Source organism: Phacochoerus africanus, chromosome 6 (genome assembly GCF_016906955.1).
Source record: "Phacochoerus africanus isolate WHEZ1 chromosome 6, ROS_Pafr_v1, whole genome shotgun sequence".
NCBI classification, from domain to species: domain Eukaryota; kingdom Metazoa; phylum Chordata; class Mammalia; order Artiodactyla; family Suidae; genus Phacochoerus; species Phacochoerus africanus.
In genome coordinates, this window is record NC_062549.1 from 61,216,692 (window position 1) to 61,237,928 (window position 21,237).

The window sequence follows — 21,237 nt, forward strand, 5'->3', positions numbered from 1 at the left end:
GGCTTTTATCTTGGAAATCTTTGAAACAGACTTCCACAAGTAATTTTTCTATACAGCTAAAAGGAACCCCAGGATTTTTAGTCAGCTCATGAATGTGGAAGCAGCTGAAGAAAATCAAAGACATGTCTTTCTAAACATCACCTTTAAAAGATAATTCTTGCCCTTCCATACCTTCTGGAAAAACAGGTTTGTAAATATCCATCATATGTCAAAACAAAATCCCTCCCAAATCACTGTTGTGTTTTCCCATTTAAATCAGGAAGTACAACCCAAAAATTTGATGGAATAAGCTATCAGTGTGAGCTCTCAATAGCAATAACTTGACCTCCAGGAAAGAATTTGTGTTTCTATGGAAGCAACACAATTGACAGTTCACAAGACTTCATAACCAAATTCCAAATATGTTGCCTCATTGTAAAATCTTAGCCACCTTCTTTTCTCCCCGTTGGTGGTGGTATCAGAACTAAATACAGACATCAATGCAATTAATCAATCAGTCAGTCAGTCTACGCTAAAAGAATGTATGAGGTTTTTGTGACAAAGCCATCTGTTACACAAAGCACTACGGAAAACACTAGTAGTACATTCCTTACAACTCGGAAATTACCTCAGGTGTTTAATTTCTGTGCTTCAGCTGCTTCGAAAAGACTTTGTAGTTACAGGGAAAATGCACAAGGCTCAGATTTCAAAGAGAACACCTGTGTTTCTTGATACAGAGGCTTTGCCAGGTACTGAGAAAGTGGCATTACCTCAGGGCAATGCACATATTCGGGTCTCCTGGAAATTACAGACATGTGAGGCAGATGTGTAGTGTTTTACTTAAAATCTACTTCAAAAGAAAGCCTTAAAAGTCTTTAAAAAGAAGCAACTTCATAATTTAGGGAACTGGCTCTTCATTTTATTAAAATTAAAATAATTTTTGGAGTGGAAATTCAATGTGTGGATAAACTCATAAGATAACCCACTGTTTGGATATTATACAGATAGACTGAATGCATGATGTAGGGCAAACTGTCCTTGTGAGGCAGCTGAGCCATGAATTCAACAAAATCCTTACATTTCTACAGAGTGTCTGTAGAATGATTCATACCTCATCTCCCTGCCAAGTCTGGCCATAACTTACCTGCCTCACTTACAGCCCACCCCTCCTCAACATGGGCCTCTACTGCTGACTCTCTGGAACATTAAAGAGCAGGTAAATCACAAGGAGATCCTGTTAAAATGCAGATTCTGACTTGGTAGGTCAGGAAAGAAATCAAAGCTATGACATTTCTAACACTTGGTGCCAGAACCATACACTGAATAATCACACCTTAAGATGTTCATCTTCCTTGGCCATTGAATCCATCAGAAATTTTCCCCTACAGGACTTTTCTCTTTCCTCCCCTCCTTCGTGACTCAAATGTTATCCTTTTACCAAGGTCCTGTTCACATGCTCTCTCCTCTTGGAAGTCATTCCAACCACAAAACATACTCCATTTATCTCACCCTGCTCTGAACTTTCTTAAACACATAATTTACCAATTACTCTATGTTCTCCTAGATCTTCTTCTGCTGCTTTGGGTCTTCTCAAACTGGAATTTTAAATCAAAAACTGTTGCCGCATATCTTTTCTGTGTTTTCCATGTTACCTAGTATAAAACTAGGTATATACTACGTTGCCAATATGTAATCATCAATTATCTCTAGCCTCACAGCTATCCTGGCCTGAGCAATAGCTTGGATCAGGAATACAGGAACCTAAATTCGTCTCATTAAATATACATGTGTGATATAAACTCAGGTGAAAGGGTATTCATAGGTTCCTAGGTCAAACAGAAAGTGATAACTTCAAAGCTATAATCCTTCATTATTTTTGTTGCCATTTAGGAGAGTAGTAGTTAATCTTTAGGACTATGTTCTGAATGTTTAAGAAGACCTCAGTATTTAAGGAAATCCTTTAGTAACTGAGCAAGTACAGTACCATCGGCCAGTTCGTTAAGTCTTGATCTATGGATACTGGGTCAATTTATAAAAATGAACACCTATGTTTCAGTTTATTTACCGCTCATAAATTTAGACAGATACATGATTGATCTAAAAGTCAAGCCTAAAAAAATGCATGTAAAGAAAAATAAACTCATAATAAATCCCTCTACATGCATTAGTTTATATATTTAAACTAATTCAGAATGAAAGAAACAGATTTTGAAAGTAAATAAAATAGCAATTGTTTTTATTGATCATACTTGGGATGTCTTTTTAACCAAAAAAAGAGTGAAGTTAAAAAACTAAAACTTTTTGGAAAAGTTAGTAACAAAATTTATAGACAAATAGAAACTGAAATATACAGTAAACAATATATAAGTTTAATGCCATAACTTCAATTTAAAACAAAGGCTAATATAAGAAACACTTAAAACATGTTTACCTACTTTTAATGAAACTGCTATATATATAAAGCTGCTCGTTGTTTCTATATTGAGAATTCTGTGTTAAGTTTCCCTAATAATTCCTGCTTCAAGAACAATGAATTGTTATGCTTCCAAACAGTCACTGAGAGCTACATAAACCATACGGTTTTGTTTGCCTTGGCTGCTCGGAAACTCAAAGCTAATTTGGTAACCATATGCTCAATCAGATATTTAGATGTCCCTTAGAATAATACCCATAGATTTGTCTTTAATAACTAAACAATGACTAAGAAGGTGATATAAAAAACAGGGTTTTCCAAAGTCTTTATTTGAAAACTTAAGAATACTGATTTAAATATTCTTCATTTTTCCCATACAGACATTTTCAGCCACTTGATATCATGCTCTAGGTCTCAAAAAGCTCAACTGTGCACCCTGAATTACTCCAGGACCCCTTGGCTCCTTATTCTAGCAGAATGTGACCAATGGAAGTCATAGACAGGAAGTCAGTGAATGAGAGGTGAATTTAAGGATATACTACTCCTTCTTCAACCCGACTCATTCCCTTTGGTACTCTGGTGTTGGGAACTCTTTCACAGGTTCTAATCCTCATCAGGCTGTGATACCATCCCTCATGGCTGGCCTAAGCCCCACCAACAACTCTGCATGTAGAGCCCTCCTTATTTTTTTTTTTTTCCAGTTAAACCTTTGTTGTTGTGGCATTTGTTTTCCTGAGAAGAAAGAATATCTGAGGACAAAAACACCCCACAGAATTTGTCTGATTACCTGATACCTGCTATATCTTAATAAACATTCTCTTATTCCCCTGTTCCTCTAAGAATCTGCTTAATTTGCTGTGATTCACACAGCCTTTTCACGGAACACCAGAAATAAGTCATGTACTGAGGAAGAAATTCAAATCCAAAATTCTGAATGACTGAAAAACAAGATAATTCCTGTCACCTAAAGTTTCAATGAAAAAAAAAAAATTTCTGGAGTTCCCACTGTGGCTCAGTGGTAACGATCCCAACCAGTATCCATGACGATGAGGGTTTAATCCTTGGCTTCACTCAGTGGTTTAAGGAGCCAGTGTTGCCATGAACTGAGGTGTAGGTCACAGACGCAGCTCGGATCTGGCATTGCTGTGGCTGAGGCTGTAGCCGGCAGCTGCAGCTCAGATTTGATCCCTAGCCTGGGAACTTCCATATGCGCAGGTGCAGACTTAAAAAGCAGAAAAAAAAAAAAAAGAAAGAAAGAAAGAAAGAAAAACTGAACTTCTTAGAATTAAAATTTAACACAGTATTACTTATGATAAAACAAAGCTTAGAGTAAGGAATTCCAAGTCTTGCTTTGAATCTATTTGGCAATAAACTCTGTAATGTAGGATCTTTGTTCACATAAATTTCCAGGATGATATTTCCATTTAAGCCTCCAAGTAAGAACCCATGTGGTTTAGGTTTAGATTAATAAACACATACACACACACACACACACACACACACACACGGAGGAATAGTTTTAAAAGTGTTAGTAAACTCCAAGTTTGGAAATCCTTTGTTATAACTGTTTAACTTGCAAAAGTCAAACTAATACCAAATTATGCCAAATAAAATGTTTCTTCATAGGTGTGCAGAGAAGGAAAATGGATGGGGCTGTGCTGTTCAAGTCAGCCATGAATTGCACTTGACAGAACAAGGTTATCTTCGTCTTTTCATTAGTCCTCACAGATCGTGGCTGCCATATCCACGCTTTTGAACCAACTGGACATATATTTTGATCTCACCATCTCATCAGTTAAGGCTCTCATCACCCAATGTCCTCAACCACAGTACCTACCACACGATGACTATAACTTCTTCCAAATACCATTTCAAAATGTACCTCTTCTAAGAAGCCTTTCCTGGTTACTGCGTTATTCTGAAATACTTCTGGATTTTAACACAGTTTAAATTAGAGTAATCTACACTTCTTATCACACTGCAATGTACATTTTTTTGTGTGTCTTTTGTCCTTTTAGGGCCTCACACACGGCATATGGAGGTTCCCAGGCTAGGGGTCTAATCAGAGCTGTAGCTGCCGGCCCACGTCACAGCCATACAACGCTAGATCCGAGCAGCGTCTGTGACCTAAACCACAGCTCGCAGCAACGCCAGATCCTTAACCCACTGAGCAAGGCCAGGGATGGAACCCACAACCTCATGGTTCCTAGTTGGATTCATTTCCACTGCACTACTATGGGAACCCCTGTAATGTATATTTTGAAAACAGTTCTCCAGCAAAAGTCAGAGTATTCTGATCGCTGTATTTCCTGGAAGACTCTATCCCTACTTGCTGAGGAACCTGGCCATCCCAAATTCATGAAAGAGAGATGTCCACACATTTAGATAAGCAATGAGGTCCCACTGTCCAGCTCAAGGGCCTATACCCAGTCACCTGGGATAGAACATGATGGAAGACAGAATGAGAAAAAGAATATATATATATGTTTGACTGGGTCGCTTTGCTGTACAGCAGAAATTGACACAACATTGTAAAGCAACTATACTTTAATAAAAAAATAAACACCATAAAACTCCCCAAAAAACTATATCCATAACCCTATGTAACTCTGAGAAGTCACTAAAATCCAATGCTAATTTAGCCACTTGACATACATATTAGAATGATTTTACCCTAACCAAAAAGCTATTGTACTTGAAAATTAATTAAAACGTACACACTACTTCGCTGAAACGAATGCTTTCGCAATTTTCTATTAGTATTCTCTTGTTAAACAGAATTAACCATATCCTTTTTCATTCTACCTACTTTAGATTCACTGTTGAAAATCTAGTCACCTTCTTAGTTTTTCATTCATTCATTTCATTTTTCCCCTTTCCAAATAGCTTAAATTGACCTCGGGGCCTATGTCAGCCTTTCAGCTGGGGAAATGCAAAAATTACTAAAACAAAGTTCCTTCCTACAAAGGAAGGTAAGGCTAGAGAGAAAGACCAGGATGTAAATAACAGAGGCAGAGGCAGGTATGAAATGCTGTGGAAGCCTGGGAACTGGGGTATGAGTGTACCTAACCATGGGCAGGTTTAGACAAAAGCAGGCTGGTCTTTAGGTGAGTCTTAAAGGAAGAGGATAAATTCACTAGAGAGAAAACAAGATACTCAGAAGTCATTCTAACATGTGCAAAGGTAACAGGGCTTGGCAAGATCTCTACAAAATAAAAATCTCAAGGTAGATAGATGGAAGATTATTATGGATGGTCCTGTTGAAATAGCACTGCTTTTTATTTGTTTAGATGTATTCACTGCATTCACTGAATTCAGTCAACAAACCTCTGAGCCCTTTCTTTCCAGATAGGAAATCTGATGTTCTTATTCAACTTCATTTGAGTGCCTCCCCTTTCCCATGCCCTTGTTTTTTTATTGCTTTTGTTTCCCATCTCTAGACAATATCTGATCTCAGGGGAGTCTCTTTTGAGCATATCATTTAATCATTCAATATTTCAGATATGGAATTGCCAATATCTGATCTCAGGAGAGTCTCTTTTGAGCATATCATTTAATCATTCAATATTTCAGATACAGAATTGCAAACATAAGATACAGTTTTGTTTTGTTTTGTTTTTTTGGTCTTTTTGTCTTTTTAGGGCCATACTCGAGGGGTATGGAGGCTCCCAGGCTAGGGGTCGAATTGGAGCTACAGCTGCTGGTCTACACCACAGCCACAGACAGCAACGCTGGATCCGAGCCACATCTGGGACCTACAGCACAGCTCATGGCAATGCCGGATCCTTAACCCACTGAGTGAGGCCAGGGATTGAACCCACATTCTCATGGATGCTAGTCGGGTTCACTAACCACTGAGCCAAGATGGGAACTCCCAGTTTTTTTGTTTTTGTTTGTTTTTTGCTTTTTTAGGGCCACACCCGTGGCATATGGAGGTTCCCAGCCTAAGGGTCATATCAGAGCTGTAGCTGCTGGCCTACACCACAGCCACAGCCACAGCAACTCAGGATCCAAGCCATGTCTGCAGCCTATACCAGAGCTCATGGCAGTGCTGGATCCTTAATTCACTGAGTGAGGCCAGTGAGAAACCTGTGTCCTCATTGGTGATAGTGAGATCCAGTTCTGCTGAGCCACAATGTAGCTCCAAGACACAGTTTTTGTTTGTTTGGTTTTTGCTTTTCAGGGCCGTACCCACAGCATATGGGGGTTCCCAGGCTAGGGGTCAAATTGGAGCCACAGCTGCCAGCCTACACCACAGCCACAGCAGTGCAGGATCCGAGTTGTGTCTGTGACCTACACCACAGGTCACGGCAACACAGGATCCTTAACCTACTGAGAGAGGCCAGGGATCGAACCTGCGTCCTCGTGGATGCTAGTCATATTCATTAACCGCTGAGCCACAATGGGAATTCCAAGATACGGTTTTATATTTTACTCCCAGCACCTTTACTGGATTGTTCCATTTAGATGGTTACTTTGCATTGTTTGAGTTGCAACATCAACACAAAGGGGAGAGTTATAAAGAGTGACTCCCATGCTCATTCTTAGATCTGATCTAATAGCTCATTATCCCATCTAGCTGACTAGCCCTCACTCCCAAATCCCATTCTTGCCAACTTTGAAATTCTGCTTGCTCCCTTCTCCCTCATATGGTCTTTAGAGTTTATCCTGCCATTGACCGCACTTCACTTTTCGCTATCCTGCAGAACTGTGTCATTAACAATTTTGAGATTTATATTTCACCCCTCCTCCAAGGAGATGGATTTAAATATTAAGCCTTTGGGAATCTTACCATTCAAGTTTACCTTTTTGATTTCCAAGCACTTCATGAAAGGGAGTGAGAAGGAGTTTCTATTTTCCTGCATTAATAGAGTTGCTACCTTATGAAAAGGAGAACGTAAATATGAGAGGTGAGATGAAAGAGAAAGAATCTGGATTCTAGAGTTAATTTTTAATGCCTCAATTTAGACCTCACTTTCTCCCGAGAGCCTAAAGCCTCCTTCTCAAAGTGTGGTTCCCAGACAACCACTGCCACATCACCTGGGAGCTTGGTAGGAATGCAGAATATTGGGGCCCACCCAGACCTTCTGAATCAAACTGTACATTCACAAGATTCTCAGGGAATTCATATGCACATGAGAGCTTGAGTGGCAACAGACTAAAGCACCCCTTGTTTCTATTCTCAAAATCATACCTAGTTGCTTTCCCACAAAAAAAAAAACAAAAAAACTTGCTACCCTTAATTTCCTAATGACTGATTTCACAATTATCTTTGATTAAAAACTTAAAATATAAAGAATAGAGAACTTACTAAATAAACTATCCATCTTCATATTCTGCCTTTGAGGTCAATGAGCTTCTAATAAAGAAAACCTGTTGTCTTTGTCCCAATAAGCTATATGTCAGCAGTTGACTTAATTGCACCTTAGTGATTCTGTTACTTAGTTAAAAATAAAAGTAAGCTTCACTGGATCATAGATATATTTGTTGAGTTTTATAACCCACTAATCCAACTTACATATTTGGGTCACTCCCATAATTTAATTTTGCAAGTTCCCATACAACTATTTGCTTTTACTCTTCAGTCTGCAATCTGAACCTCAGGACACATCATCTGGTCTGTATCTGTACCTGTACTTGATCCGTACTATGTAATATCTGAATACTTTAAAAATCAAACCCCCTCCTCCCCAGCTAACATGTCTTTAACCTCTTTCACATCTCCTGGAGCTGCCTAGTCAAGTCATCAGAGGCCAAGCAGGTGATACCACATGAAGCAGCTAGGAAGAGTGGTATAACCTAAGGCAAACCAAAAAAAATATATTATTTAAATCTTCCTGCTTTTTGGAAATACTTTACTACTACATACTATAGTATACCTCCTCCTCATCTATTAGACTTTGTAACTTAGAGCACTGCAAACCAAATGAACTTAAAAGTACCACAAAACATCCCATACATTTGATTCCTCACAGATCTCTATGTAGTAGCTTCAAAATTACCATTTCCTAATATCCTACCCTCACATCTCTTCATTCCTGCCCTCTCAATCTCATTTGCTCCAAACTACACTGGGAAAAACAGAAGCATCCACATGAAAATTCCCTTTTATCATTAAATACACCAAATTGCTTGCTTGCGAACCTATAGCCTCAGCCTTTCCTGTTAGAATAAATGAACTGACTTTGCAGTTGTATTTCTCCCTCTTGTGACAAGTGCTTTTTCAACTTGAGCATTTCCATCAACTTACAAGCATATTCTCTAAAAAAGAATGCCAAGACCATGCCCACATATGCCTGCAGCACTAGCTAGATCCATTTCTCTGATCTTCAAAGTTAAGTATTTTGAGGAGTTACTTACAGTTACTTCTCAACTCACCCACCCCTTGTTCTCTTCTTTCCACTTCAGGGGTCATATTCCACCACTGAGATTATCTCATCAAAGTTACCAACAGCCTCCATGTCCACAAAACCATTGTTGGCTTTTCTCTCCACCTTACTCTGCTTTTTAGCAATACAGAAGCTGTTGAACTTTCTTCTGGCTTCGGAGACACCAGTCTATCCCGCCTTTCCTCCAACCTCACTGACCACTTGTTCTCTGCTTCCTGTTTGCTAGTTTCTTCTTTCTGCTCAATCTCTGCCTATTGATGGACCAGGGCTCAAGTCAAGGCATTCAACTTTCACCCATAAAAATTTTCTCCTTGGATGGTTTGGTTCGGTCATCTAAGACTGGATGGTTCCTAACAGCATCTACATAATTTCCATTTTTATCTCAAGTCCCAGCTCTCTTCTGACCACTAACTTCAACTGAGGACAACATGGCACTGCAAAATAAACTTGGATAAAAAGAAACTATTGATTACATCCTCACCTTCTCTTTTTGTTCCTCCTCTTGTCTCAGCAAATGCTTCAACTCTCCACCAACTTGCTTGAGTAAAAACCTGAGAACATGCCACCTTATCCTTTATCCTTCACATTAAAGCTATCAAAAACCCCCATCAGCAATGCCATCTAAACATACTCTGAAACTACTCACCCCTCTCCTCTTTGCCACTGTCACCCCATCCCCAGTCGCCATCATCTCTTACTCAGAACATGCAAATGGTTTCATAACTATTTCTCTGCTTTCAGCTATGACCTCTGTTCAGCTCTCTCTCCATAGCACAGAGTAATTTTAAGAAACTGGAATAAGACCAGGTCAGTCCCTTGTAAGGAATTTTCCAATGGCTTTCCATCTCACTCAAAATAAAATCCAAATGTCTCTTCACCAATACAGTCCCAAAGGAATTCTGGCCTCTGCTTATATGCCTACTTCATTTTCTAACACTTTCCTCATTACTAAGTAAAATTCAGCCACCTTGGCCTTCTTTGTGGTTCCTGAAAACTCCTACCTCATTCCTGACTTAAAGACCTGTTGCCTGGTATTCCTTCTCCCTGTATCTCTGCATCTTTGTTTAGCTGATTTGTTCCTATAATTCAGCTCCCAGCTCAAAAGCCATTAATTCAAAGAGGTCTTCCTCAACTCAATAGGACTTGCTCCCCCTCTATCATTCTCTTTCATCTCACTTTGTTACATTGTCATTAACTTGCAAAACTTTTTATACACTAATGTATTCTCTACCATCAAAAATGGTGCCTGGTATAAAAGGGCTCAATCGGTATTTGCTGATTTAAATGCTTTTTTTTTTTTTTTTTGTCTTTTTGCCATTTCTTGGGCCGCTCCCATGGCATATGGAGGTTCCCAGGCTAGGGGTCGAATCAGAGCTGTAGCCGCCGGCCTATACCAGAGCCATAGCAACACCGGATCCGAGCCGTGTCTGCGACCTACACCACAGCTCACGGCAACGCCAGATCCTTAAGCCACTGAGCAAGGCCAGGGATTGAACCTGCAACCTCATGGTTCCTAGTCGGATTCGTTAATCACTGCACCACGACGGGAACTCCTTTAAATGCTTTTTTAATTACAAATTTCTCAATGAGAATAACAAATTGTAATCACAAATGCCTTTCTGAAACTTCTTAAAATTATGAAGGTAACAAATACTTAGGAAAATAAGGGTTAAACAAACTTATTGTAATACCTTCACCACATAATTCATTACCACTTAAATTTTCACATTTTCTTCCAATGAACTAAATATTTTGTGTAATATAGGTATGTATCATACATAATAATAGATGACAGATTTATGCCAGTTTTATAAACTTTAATTCATTAGTAAAAATCATCAAAAAAATGAGAATTTGAATTTTACATCATAAATAATTACCTGGTTGTATAAATTCCTGGAAGCAGTATGTGAGAGAACACAGCTGAACAATAGCAAAAAATGTTCTTGAACTAAATGTCACTCTCAGTGGTGAGTATAAATTACTATAAATAATTATAAATGAACATTTTGCTTTTAATGAAGGCATTCAGTAAAGGTAAATGCAAAAACAATTATGAAAAGAAAATGCATTTTCCTTCTGACCACAATTACAAACTTGGGATATGTTACCTAACTGAATTACCTCTTCTAAAACTAAGTTGAAAACTTTCGGTCAGAAAAGAGTTAAGAGAGTTCCCGTTGTGGCTCAGGGGAAACAAATCTGACTAGCATCCATGAGGCCATGAGGTCACAGGTTCGATTCCCTGGCCTCACACAGTGGGTAAAGGATCCAGCATTGCCATGAACTGTGGTGTAGGTCGCAGATGCGGCTTGAATCTGGTGTTGCTATGGCTGTGATATAAGCCAGCTCTGATTTGACCCCTAGCCTGGGAACCTCCATATGCCATGGGTGTGGCCTAAAAAAGACCCAAAAAAGAAAAAAAAAGAAGAAAGAAAGAAAGTCGTTAAGAGTTAAGGTTGCAGATACCGCCTGGCCCACAGGAGGTGGTTCATGTTAGATGAATGAGAGGGTGAACAAACATGCTCATTTCTCCCATCCATTCTTCCTTGGACCACTATGATGCCACCCAAACTGTTTCATCGGACCTCCAGTGTGGCTCCATATCTCAAAATTCAAGGGTCCTCATTTTACTTGATCTTTATAAGCAACACTTAACAGAGTTGATAATCCTTTCTGCCCGTCTTCAATTGGCTTCGTCTTGCTTCCCTGGTTTTCTTCCTAGTTCTCAATTCCCTTTGGTTTTCCTCCTAACCTTCCCTACATCTACACTGCAAAGTATGCTGAGGACTCACTTCTTGAATGTCTCTTCCCAACTACACTCATTCCCTCACTCTCCTCATGGCTTTCAATACCACCTAAATTCTTATGAATTCGAACTTTATGTTCCAAAATAGACCACCTATATCTAATTGGATAGATGGCAAATTTACTTGGCTATTTAATGGACCTCTGAAGTTTAATCTGTCCAAAATCAAGCTTAAATCGAGTTGCAATAAAATGTTACTTGCAGTGAATTTCTGCCACTTTTAGCAAGATATGAAATGTGTAAACACTGAGCTTTGAGTAAATGAGTTATGAGGCCAACATTTAATTATTTGCATTGATTCTGGATTTATGCCACTGATGGCAAATGATGCCAGAAAATGTGGACTTATGAGAGGTGCTTTGTAAGAGCAACTCACAAGCTAAACATCACTTTTTCAGGCTTGGATTCAAGCTACAGATGATTAGAAACAGAGCAGAACTGAGACAGCATCAGCCTGTTCAGCAAACTAGTTTGTTCCCTGTCCCATTTCTGGAATTATCTGCAGTACTGAAGCACAGAAGAAGAAAAAAAAAAAAAAAAACCTGATTTCCAGTGATAAGCATGACCATATAAAGAATATAGGTGACAAATTGAAACTAAGTTATTTTTTGCATCAACATACACCACGGAGGCTTGGAGCCTCTGGTTGCTCAGCAAAGGGACAGGTATCCAAATGGATCTAGTTCTCCATTTGGAAAAATACCATGCAAAGTTTCTACCCCTAATCTCAACCACATGACTAGGGGCACAGCCATCAACCATGCCAGCAGAGTATCTGTCAACAGTTTTCTAAAAGACATGGTAATAGTTATAATATTGGAAGAGGGCTTATATAATTGGCATATATAATGACACCTGCCATTTTTAGATACTGTATAAACTACAGAGCCATCAATATACCAACGGTATTTCAAGTCAAAGGAGTAGATGCTGCAGGAAGGGAGAAAGCCAAAAGTAAAACTGTGGGGAACAAAGTTTGAAGAGATGAGCAGGAAACAAGGACATGCTGAAGAAATAACCAGAAAAATAAAAGAACCAAGTGATGGAGTTAAAAAACCCATGGAAAGGAATGGCTTGAGGAAAAGTAAGAGCAGGTTCAAGAGTATCAAATGCCACTTATCTCATTGCAGCCTAGGGCCCAAGGAGGGGGCTGGTGGTGGTTACATTCCTGCACTGATTTTACCAATAAGAAAAATAATGCCTAGAATGGCTGCTGACTGTCAGACTGCACATACCAGTAAGCAGCATAGACAACACGTGAACCTGGGCCCAAAGCCAGTGATTTTTCTCAAAACTCCACTGCCCCTTCAGCAACAGCTGCATTTGATGATCTAAAAGATCCAGGTTTTCAAATTATCTTGAATTATTTTTTTTTCTTTTTGGGGGAGAGGGGGGAATGCCCACAGCATGTGGAAATTCCTAGGCCTGGGATCAAACCAGTGCCACAGCAGCAACCTGAACCACTGCAGTGACGATGATGGATCCTTAACCCACTGCGCTACAAGGGAACTCTAAAACTATCCTGAATCAAATGCTGATAATCTCTCTCCTTAGGATTGCTGGTTTCTATAATTAGTAACTCATTTCTCCCCTTCCTGATTCTGCTGCTGGCCTTTGCTTTCATCAACTTACTCTGCTTCTTGTTCCTTACAACCAGCCTGCCTGTCACCCCAGCCACTCCACGACTGTTCTTTCCTCTTCTAATTGACATATGCCTGCTACTCATGGCCACAACCGGTGGTCCTGACCTCCTTCCAGGAACAACATACCTAATCTCCACTGATTAACTCTCTCCATTAGGAATATTCTGCCATTCTGTGGTCCCTCGGCACTAATCATACATGTAAACAAAGAATTTTATGGCCTTGCTGACTTGAAAATTTTCAAACGTGTCTTTTCCTTCTTCTTAATCAGCTTATAAATCCTTCAAGGAGAGATGTGGCCTTCCAGAGTCCATTTTTAAACCCTATTAATTAAATGAGCATAAGGGTATGGGTAGGAATGTGATGTTAATAAAAGTGGACGTGGCTTGTCTGCCGTTGGTTCAAGGACAAAGACTAGACTAAAATAAGCATCAAATGTAAATATGGTAACTGGCTATTCGAACATTTAATGGAATATGACATGGAGAGTAGAAGTGACCAAAGGCACTTATCATAGGGCATTGCACATTTTATAGGCAATAGCTCCTTAGTTTTAAATTTTGTTTTATCAAAATAAATACATTTTAAACCCTTATGTGAACAAATTTTGTTCTCACGGGTTGATCAATATCTGTATTACTGTGTAAGATACAAATCAACAGTATTTCAAATAAAACAGTATTATTCTTTTAGACTTCCCCTTAAATGTGTATTCTAGAAAATACGTTCCAGTATTACAGTTGGGCAATGGACTTCTCTGCAGCCTAGTTATTGGCCAAGACACAGTTCCAGCGCTGAGTCTCTAAGGGCAACACAACATAAACCCTGGCTGGTTTCTGAATCTACATTTCAAGGATAGAATGAAAGCAGTGAAACTAAAAAGAAACTCATATAAATACCCTAGACCAGACATCACACAATAGGCAGTTATTTTCTTTGGAAGTCAGACATAAAAAGGAATCACAGACCTGTTCTTTCAATATTTCCATATTACTTAAAGCACACACAAATATTCTCAGATTTCTTTTTGTGGGTTTGAACTCCCAAGTTATTCCTTATTTTAAATAAAAAGCAACTGAATACCTATCCACATGGATCAAGCATACAGTGGCCTACTTGGAAAGGCTCCATAATTGGTTCTTTCTGTTTGAAAGTCACAGATGAAGTCATAGAATTTTGTACTTTGAGCAAACACTTTAAAATATACAAAAGGGAGTTCCTGCTATGGCACAATGGGATCAATGGCATCTTGGGAGTGCTGGGAGGCAGGTTCAATCCCTAGCCCAGCACAGTGGGTTAAAGGATCAGGCGTTACCGCAGCTGCAGCTTAAGTCATGACTGTGGCTGGGTCTGATCCCTGGCCTGGGAGCTCCATATGCCTCCGGGCAGCCAAAAATGACAAAAAAACATGTATATATATTATATAAAAATATATATACAAAAGTCAGAAATGGTAGGCATTGCAGGTGTCGTATCCTGCACAGAGTTCTGACAAGCACTAACAATTTCCTCATTGTATTTAAACAGTATAGGAGTTCCCATCGTGGCTCAGCAGTTAGCAAACCCAACTAGCATCCATGAGAACACGAGTTTGATCCCTGGCCTCGTTCAGTGGGTTAAGGATCCGGCATTGCCGTAAGCTGTGGTGTAGGTCGCAGACACCACCTGGATCCCGCGTTGCTATGGCTGTGGTGTAGGCCAGTGGCTTCAGTTCTGATTCGACCCCTAGGCTGGGACCCTCCATATGCCACGGGCGCAGCTCTAAAAAGACAAAAATATATATATATGAGGTGACATAAAAATTATAGGTATTAGTAACATTTACAGAGACCCTGCAAAATCACAGTACTCCTGCTAATGAGCTAAACTTTACATAGGTCCTCTCATTCCTCACAAATCCCTCACAACAACCCTCTGAGGTGAGTACATGGGCTAGACAGGAGGAAACAGAAGGAGAGATCAATAAGTTATACAAAGTCACACAGTTGGTGGGCATCAGCACCAGAATTCAATCCCTGATGGCCTGACTGCTGGGCGCTGATTCTTAATCTCTGATATGAGTTCTCTTGAATGCTACTTATTTTCTTTAGGGCAAAAAAAAAAAAAAAAAAAAAAAGGAGTTCCCGTCGTGGCTCAGTGGTTAACGAATCCGACTAAGAACCATGAGGTTACAGGTTCAATCCCTGGCCTTGCTCAGTGGGTTAAGGATCCGGCGTTGCTGTGGCTGTGGCATAGGCCAGTGGCTACAGCGCCGATTGGATCCCTAGCCTGGGAACCTCCATATGCCACGGAAGCAGCCCAAGAAACAGCAAAAAGACAAAAAAAGAAAAAAAAAAAACCTGTAGAGGTTAAAATAATATAATGAAATGTTTTGTAATGGGCAATGTGAACCTAGAACTTCCATGTTTCATCAAAGTTACCAAAATAGAGAATACTCTATTCTCTATGTAAATGAAAAAAAAAAAAAGGAAAAGTAGAATGCAAATAGAATGCATTAAAATGAACCGCACCCTGCAATGTAGCCAAAGGAGAAATATTATCCTTAATGTTCACTAAATTTGCTGTCACTAATGGTTATTTATTATTGGTCTTTGCTAGTGCATTCCTAATTCATGTAAGTGGTATAATAGTTTTATGAAAAATGATTTAAATATTTAGGGCATGAAGTACCCTAATGTTAATGCATTATAGTCCTAGAAAAGTAATAATTAATAGTTTTTTAAAAGTAATTCTTTTTCCCAAACTTGCTAATTTACTCTAAGAATGAATATAAGGTTATTAAGGATAAGTCACATATTTTTATTTAATCCTTTGCCCAGGCTTATTTCTACTCCTCAAAGTTCCCAAATAAATTCAGAAGAAAAAAAAAAGTCATTGCTAAAGTATTCCCTAACATAAAACCCCAGAAATGTACACTTTGCAATATATCATTTACATACTCTAAGAAACAAGGGCCCATTAGAAACGATACATATCTATATTTATCTATATGTATATCAACCATACAGGAAGCTTCTTCAAATTATGGGTCCTTGATTTTTTTCAGATCCACCATTTATAAGTGGTTCCATCAGTTAGGAATTAGGAAGCAATTACTCCACTAAGTCACTTAAAAGTAAATGCACCAGTTGTTGAGCATTTTCAAGACAAATTTCTTTCTCTTAAGAATAACTTAAAACACTTAGTAGGAACATGACTTCTAGCGGTATATAATTCTACTAGGAAATTCAGAGAGCTCTTACAATGAAAGGAGCACTGATAAAAATATGCAGAGGAAGATACTCTCGAAGAAATTCTTTTTTTAAATGTCAAACAAAACAAACAATAAAAGATGAAAGACTAGCATGAGCGAATTTAATCATGGAGGCTAAAAGCATCATTAAACATTTCTATATACATACCATTTGAAAAATGTCCTTACCATATACTCCATATTAGACGCTGTTGGATACACCTGACTTCGTAACTTATTATGAAGGTCCAAGATACTCTGCATGTCATTGTCTGTGATGGCCCTTTTCCCTCTTTGCTTGGCCATCCACCACTCACCATCCTCATCCATGTACTTTTCCAAAAGTTTCTCCAGTAAAGTGGCATTAGGAACCACCATGGCTGGAACTGCTCTAGCCATGAAGAGCAGTGTGGTTACTCTGAGCCACTCCCGCGCGGTACACTTCATAATGAATGATCTCAGGATTTCCTCGGGAAAATCTCCAAGACAGGCTCTTCCACTCCTTTTGGCTATATAACGACATAAAGAGTGATTAGGGTGAAAATCCCCGCAGGTATTATTTCTAATAACAAAAATAATACAACAGTTACAAAGGGAGTGAGCCAGTTTGATTTGTTTACATAATGCCAGCAAATGGACATGCACTTTTTGAAATAATTTTTTCACCAACCCATTCTTCCTCCGGAGGACTTTCCATGATGTCTTGTTTCCCAAAAAGCATTATGAAAATAATAATGAAAATAGACAAATAAATTTTCCAAGATAATACACATGAGGCCAAAAATAAATGGCAAAAGCAGCCCAGAAAAGTCAAAGCTTGAAAATAATTTCTGAATTACAAAGCTTTAAATGGTTATACATCACATACAGCCTGCAAAGGATATTATGTCCCTTAAATGTTTTATCAATCCGCCCAGAGGTCCATGTTTTAAGGTATTATTTTATTTCAGTGTCCCACCTCTAGTTCACATACATTCAGAACGTCCACAGTATTATGAAATTGAGGGTGAATGTTTTAAAGAAGTGCAAAATGTTATTCATCCATATACCCATGGGTACTTCTAGGGGAAGCAGTGAATTAATGCCAGTGAACAGTTAGTGACAGGGTATGGTCCTTCTTATCCAGACACACGTCAAGAATTCAACCATTATTTCCTAGAAAGTATGTGCCTAATCTGTGTCCCGCACCCGATAAAGGCAACAGTGCAAGGTCAGCTTCAGCACTTCTCCTCCCACACACCGCAGGCGCACACAGTTCACTGAACCCAAACGGAAAGCGCGCGACAGAGGGAGATGAAACTCACAAAGTCACCAACAACCACGAGCTCCCACAAATCTTCATCAAAGCGGCTTTCTGAGCAGCCCGCCTTCCCCCTCTCCATCTGACCATTCTCTGCAAGTTGGTGGGTACGGTTTTGTTTTGAAAAAGAAAAAGTAGACAGGAAAAGGTGGGAGCCTGACGACTCAGCGCTGCGGATATAGAAATGCCCTTACCTCTCCAGTGTGAAGTCCCCTAGGAGAGCGGAGCCGAGTAAGACCGCCGGCCTCCCGCAGCGGCCCGCAGCCGGCACACACGGCTGCGCAAAGACAGCCCGCTTCACGCAGGACCTGGACACCGCACGTCCCCGGGCGACGAGGACGCTGACTGCAGAGGCGTGCGAACCTCGGCGTCTGCAGCTCCCCTCGGACCTAGAGGAAGGAGCAGGCAAAGCCTCCAGCACCAGAGCCTGAAGTTGCAGTGAAAGGCAGCAGCCTAGTTAGCTCGCCAGGGTGGGCGCCCGAGCGTCCCCGAGCGTTATCTGCGGGAGCGAGGGGCGGGGACAGGGGCCGGGCTGAGTGTCGAAAGCTGGAGGCGACCTCGCGCTCCCGCTCGGTGCAGCCGCCTTGCGCGGAGCCAGGCGCTGAGCGCTTCCGTCGCTCACTCGAGCTCCGGGGCATTTATTGCGGTCCCAGCGCGCGCGCACGTGACGTGAGCGCCCCTCCTCGCCCACTCCCACCTCGACCCAACCCTGGACCCGTGCCCGCGGCGGGAGCGAGGAGCGGCCGCCCTGCTTCTCCCCACCTCCTCAACCCCCCGCCCAGCGAAGCCGGAACGCTTGGCCTTTGTGGGTGTGCTTTGGGCTTTAGGGACCCGAACGTGGGAGGTCTGGACCCGGTGGGAGGCGTATGCAAGGAGGGCCCCAACTCCTCCTGCCTCTCACAGCTCGGATCTGCTTTCGGAGATCCTTTGCTGGCTCCTTCCCGACGGATACTAAATAACTTTAACAGCCCTTGCAGAAAAGGGCTGCCCCAGAGAGCGTGCGGAAGGGGTGGAGGTGGGATTAACACCTTGGATTTTGAAGACTCAGAAGAGGAACTAGGATGGGGGACTGGGCTGGGGGCAGGATGGGAAGCAGAAGGTTTTTCCTATTATTTTCTCCAGGGGATCACTTCCGTTTCTAAGACCTTGAATTGGAAAGTTCTTTTTGGCTCCTTTAAAACTTTGATGATGATGATCAAATGGAGAAAGGGTTTCACATAATGTTGAATGATCTGTGACCCAAGATTGCCTAACAGTTGAGATCTCCCCTTTATCCATAAGATATGTCGCATCCAAGGTGACCACAGCACTCTTTTTTTCCTTAATGATGTAAACAGCTATGGGGTTGATATAAAGGGTAGCCTCAATTAATTTATCAAAGCTACCTTGACAGGAATTCAAAACCTAAACCTGGAACTGATAATGAAATGTCAGTTTCCCTGTTGTACGTGCTATAATTCCAAGTGGGAAAATTACTCATTTTAAATGCACAGAGACTCCCCCTAATTAACGTGCTACTCCCTAATTAACGTACGTACAGGTACGTTTTTCATTAAACATTGGTTTAATTCATTGACCTTTGCTTCCTTTCTGTAGTGAGCCATGATCTCAATTTTTTGTAGTCTCTAAATGCTAGTGTATATAGCAGATGATCATATAAAGTAAAACATTCTAATAGTAATAACCCAAATCATTCCAAATTGCTACCTGTCTCTTTCCACCATCCAATTACACTTTATCAAAATTCAGACCCAAGCCTCTGGTGAACATGAGACCTTGCTTCCTTTCACAGTAAAGAAAATAAACAAAAGGGAAACAGAACCAATCAGAAGAGCAGAGAAGATGAAAGGCTTTGGTGCACATATGACTTTCATAAAAGGTATCGTTTTGCAATTTTATAGCAGTTTAGACACAAAAGACTATTGCATTTGTACTTTTCAAATAGTTATTTACAACTCTCATGCATTGGCTTTCCCTTCCTGAAAACTGAAGATGCTGATGTTAATAATAAAAGAACTATCATTTGTTACATCAGATAAAGAACATATTTATATGTTGCAATTTCATTTTATTTTATTTGACTTTTTACTTTTTTTAGCTTTTTAGCGGGTGCACCCATTGCATGTGGAAGTTCCCAGCCCAGAGGTCGAATCACAGCTATAGCTGCCGGCCTACACTACAGCCATAGCAATGCAGGATCAGAGCCACCTCTGGGATCTTCCGTGTAGTCCGCAGCAACACCCACTTTAACCCACTGAGTGAGCACAGGGATCGAACCGGAATCCTCATGGATACTAGTCAAATTTGTTTCCGCTGTGCCACCATGGTAACTCCCTACTGCAATTTTAATGTGGTATTGAAAATATACTGAGTATCAAATGCAAAAGGGTTAAAAGTAATAATATTGCTTAAAATATTTTCAAAGAGAATTTAAGTTGGGAAGAAAGGAGTTAAGATGCTAAGAAAATGAAGTTAACTGCATTGACTCTTGAACATTTCCATTATAAAACTTTTCATACAGTATACAAATCAGACACCTAAAGGCTTATGTTAAAGTAAATTACCTTTGGTTTCAAGATTTTAATTCCAAAACTTTCTCCAGGCAAGAAACGAAAAAAGTTGGTATTCCTTGTCTCAGTGTTTCTATTGTCTGCCAATTTGGTAATGCAGGTCATATTAACACTTCAATAATATGTCATGTTATATCTGATTTAATATTTTGAAGAGCAATCAAGCACAATAATCTGGAATACTCAAAGAGGATACTTTATTTTTTGTTGAGAAATCTGTGTGTAGACAGAAGAAAATGTTACAGAATTCATGTAAAAGGGGCACTATGGTTTGTGGCTAAGGCTGTTACTCGTAAAACCATGGTTGTTTTTAGCATTACTACTTTCTTGTGGCAGACACTCTTGGTTGCCTAACCCAAAACCAGCCTTCCACCTCCTTTCTTCCAAGCCCATAGTCTCCAATTTACTCCAGTTTTACCTTCTCGCATCCTGCCAAACTGGCATTCTTAGGAGGTGAATGTTGATTGGTCAAAGGCAATCATCACATTCCCTGCTACCAGTCATTGATTGGCATGCCTTGCAACCCTGGCAACTGAAAGGAAGGAAGAAATCTGCTTAGGGGTGAAGAGAAGGGTTGGCAAGGGGTTTCTCTCATAATAAAAAGAGATGCAAAAATTAAAAATGTCCTTTTGGGCACTGATGTATAAGTTTGTGAAATTGAAAGATGCACCTGCTATTGTGCAAAGAGGGACAGGCTTGAGGTCACACCTACCATCTTGGTTGAGCAGAAAGGTAGATAGTTCCCGAGTTTCCCTGCCACTGAGCAATCATTGAATCCCTAGCCTCCATTTGTAGCCATAAGAGACTAATTGTTTAAGCCACACTGACTTGGGAATTCAGTTACTTACAGCTCAAAGCATTCCAGCAGATACATTTCTACAAAGAAGATATCTGCCTCTGAC

The 21,237-nt window shown here is 40.2% G+C and overlaps 1 protein-coding gene across 1 annotated transcript in view; it reads right to left on the reverse strand.

Moving 5' to 3' along the window:
• CRISPLD1 (cysteine rich secretory protein LCCL domain containing 1) overlaps positions 1-18,352 on the reverse strand; it is a 50,820-nt gene extending 32,468 nt beyond the window's left edge. The window contains exons 1-2 of the mRNA XM_047783719.1: positions 17,960-18,352; positions 16,655-16,974 (exon numbers count right to left, since the gene is read on the reverse strand). Of these exons, the coding sequence (XP_047639675.1) occupies positions 16,655-16,912 (258 nt within the window). The 5' untranslated portion in view covers positions 16,913-16,974; positions 17,960-18,352. The remainder of the gene's footprint in view (positions 1-16,654; positions 16,975-17,959) is intronic.
• Positions 18,353-21,237: the final 2,885 nt, after the last annotated feature.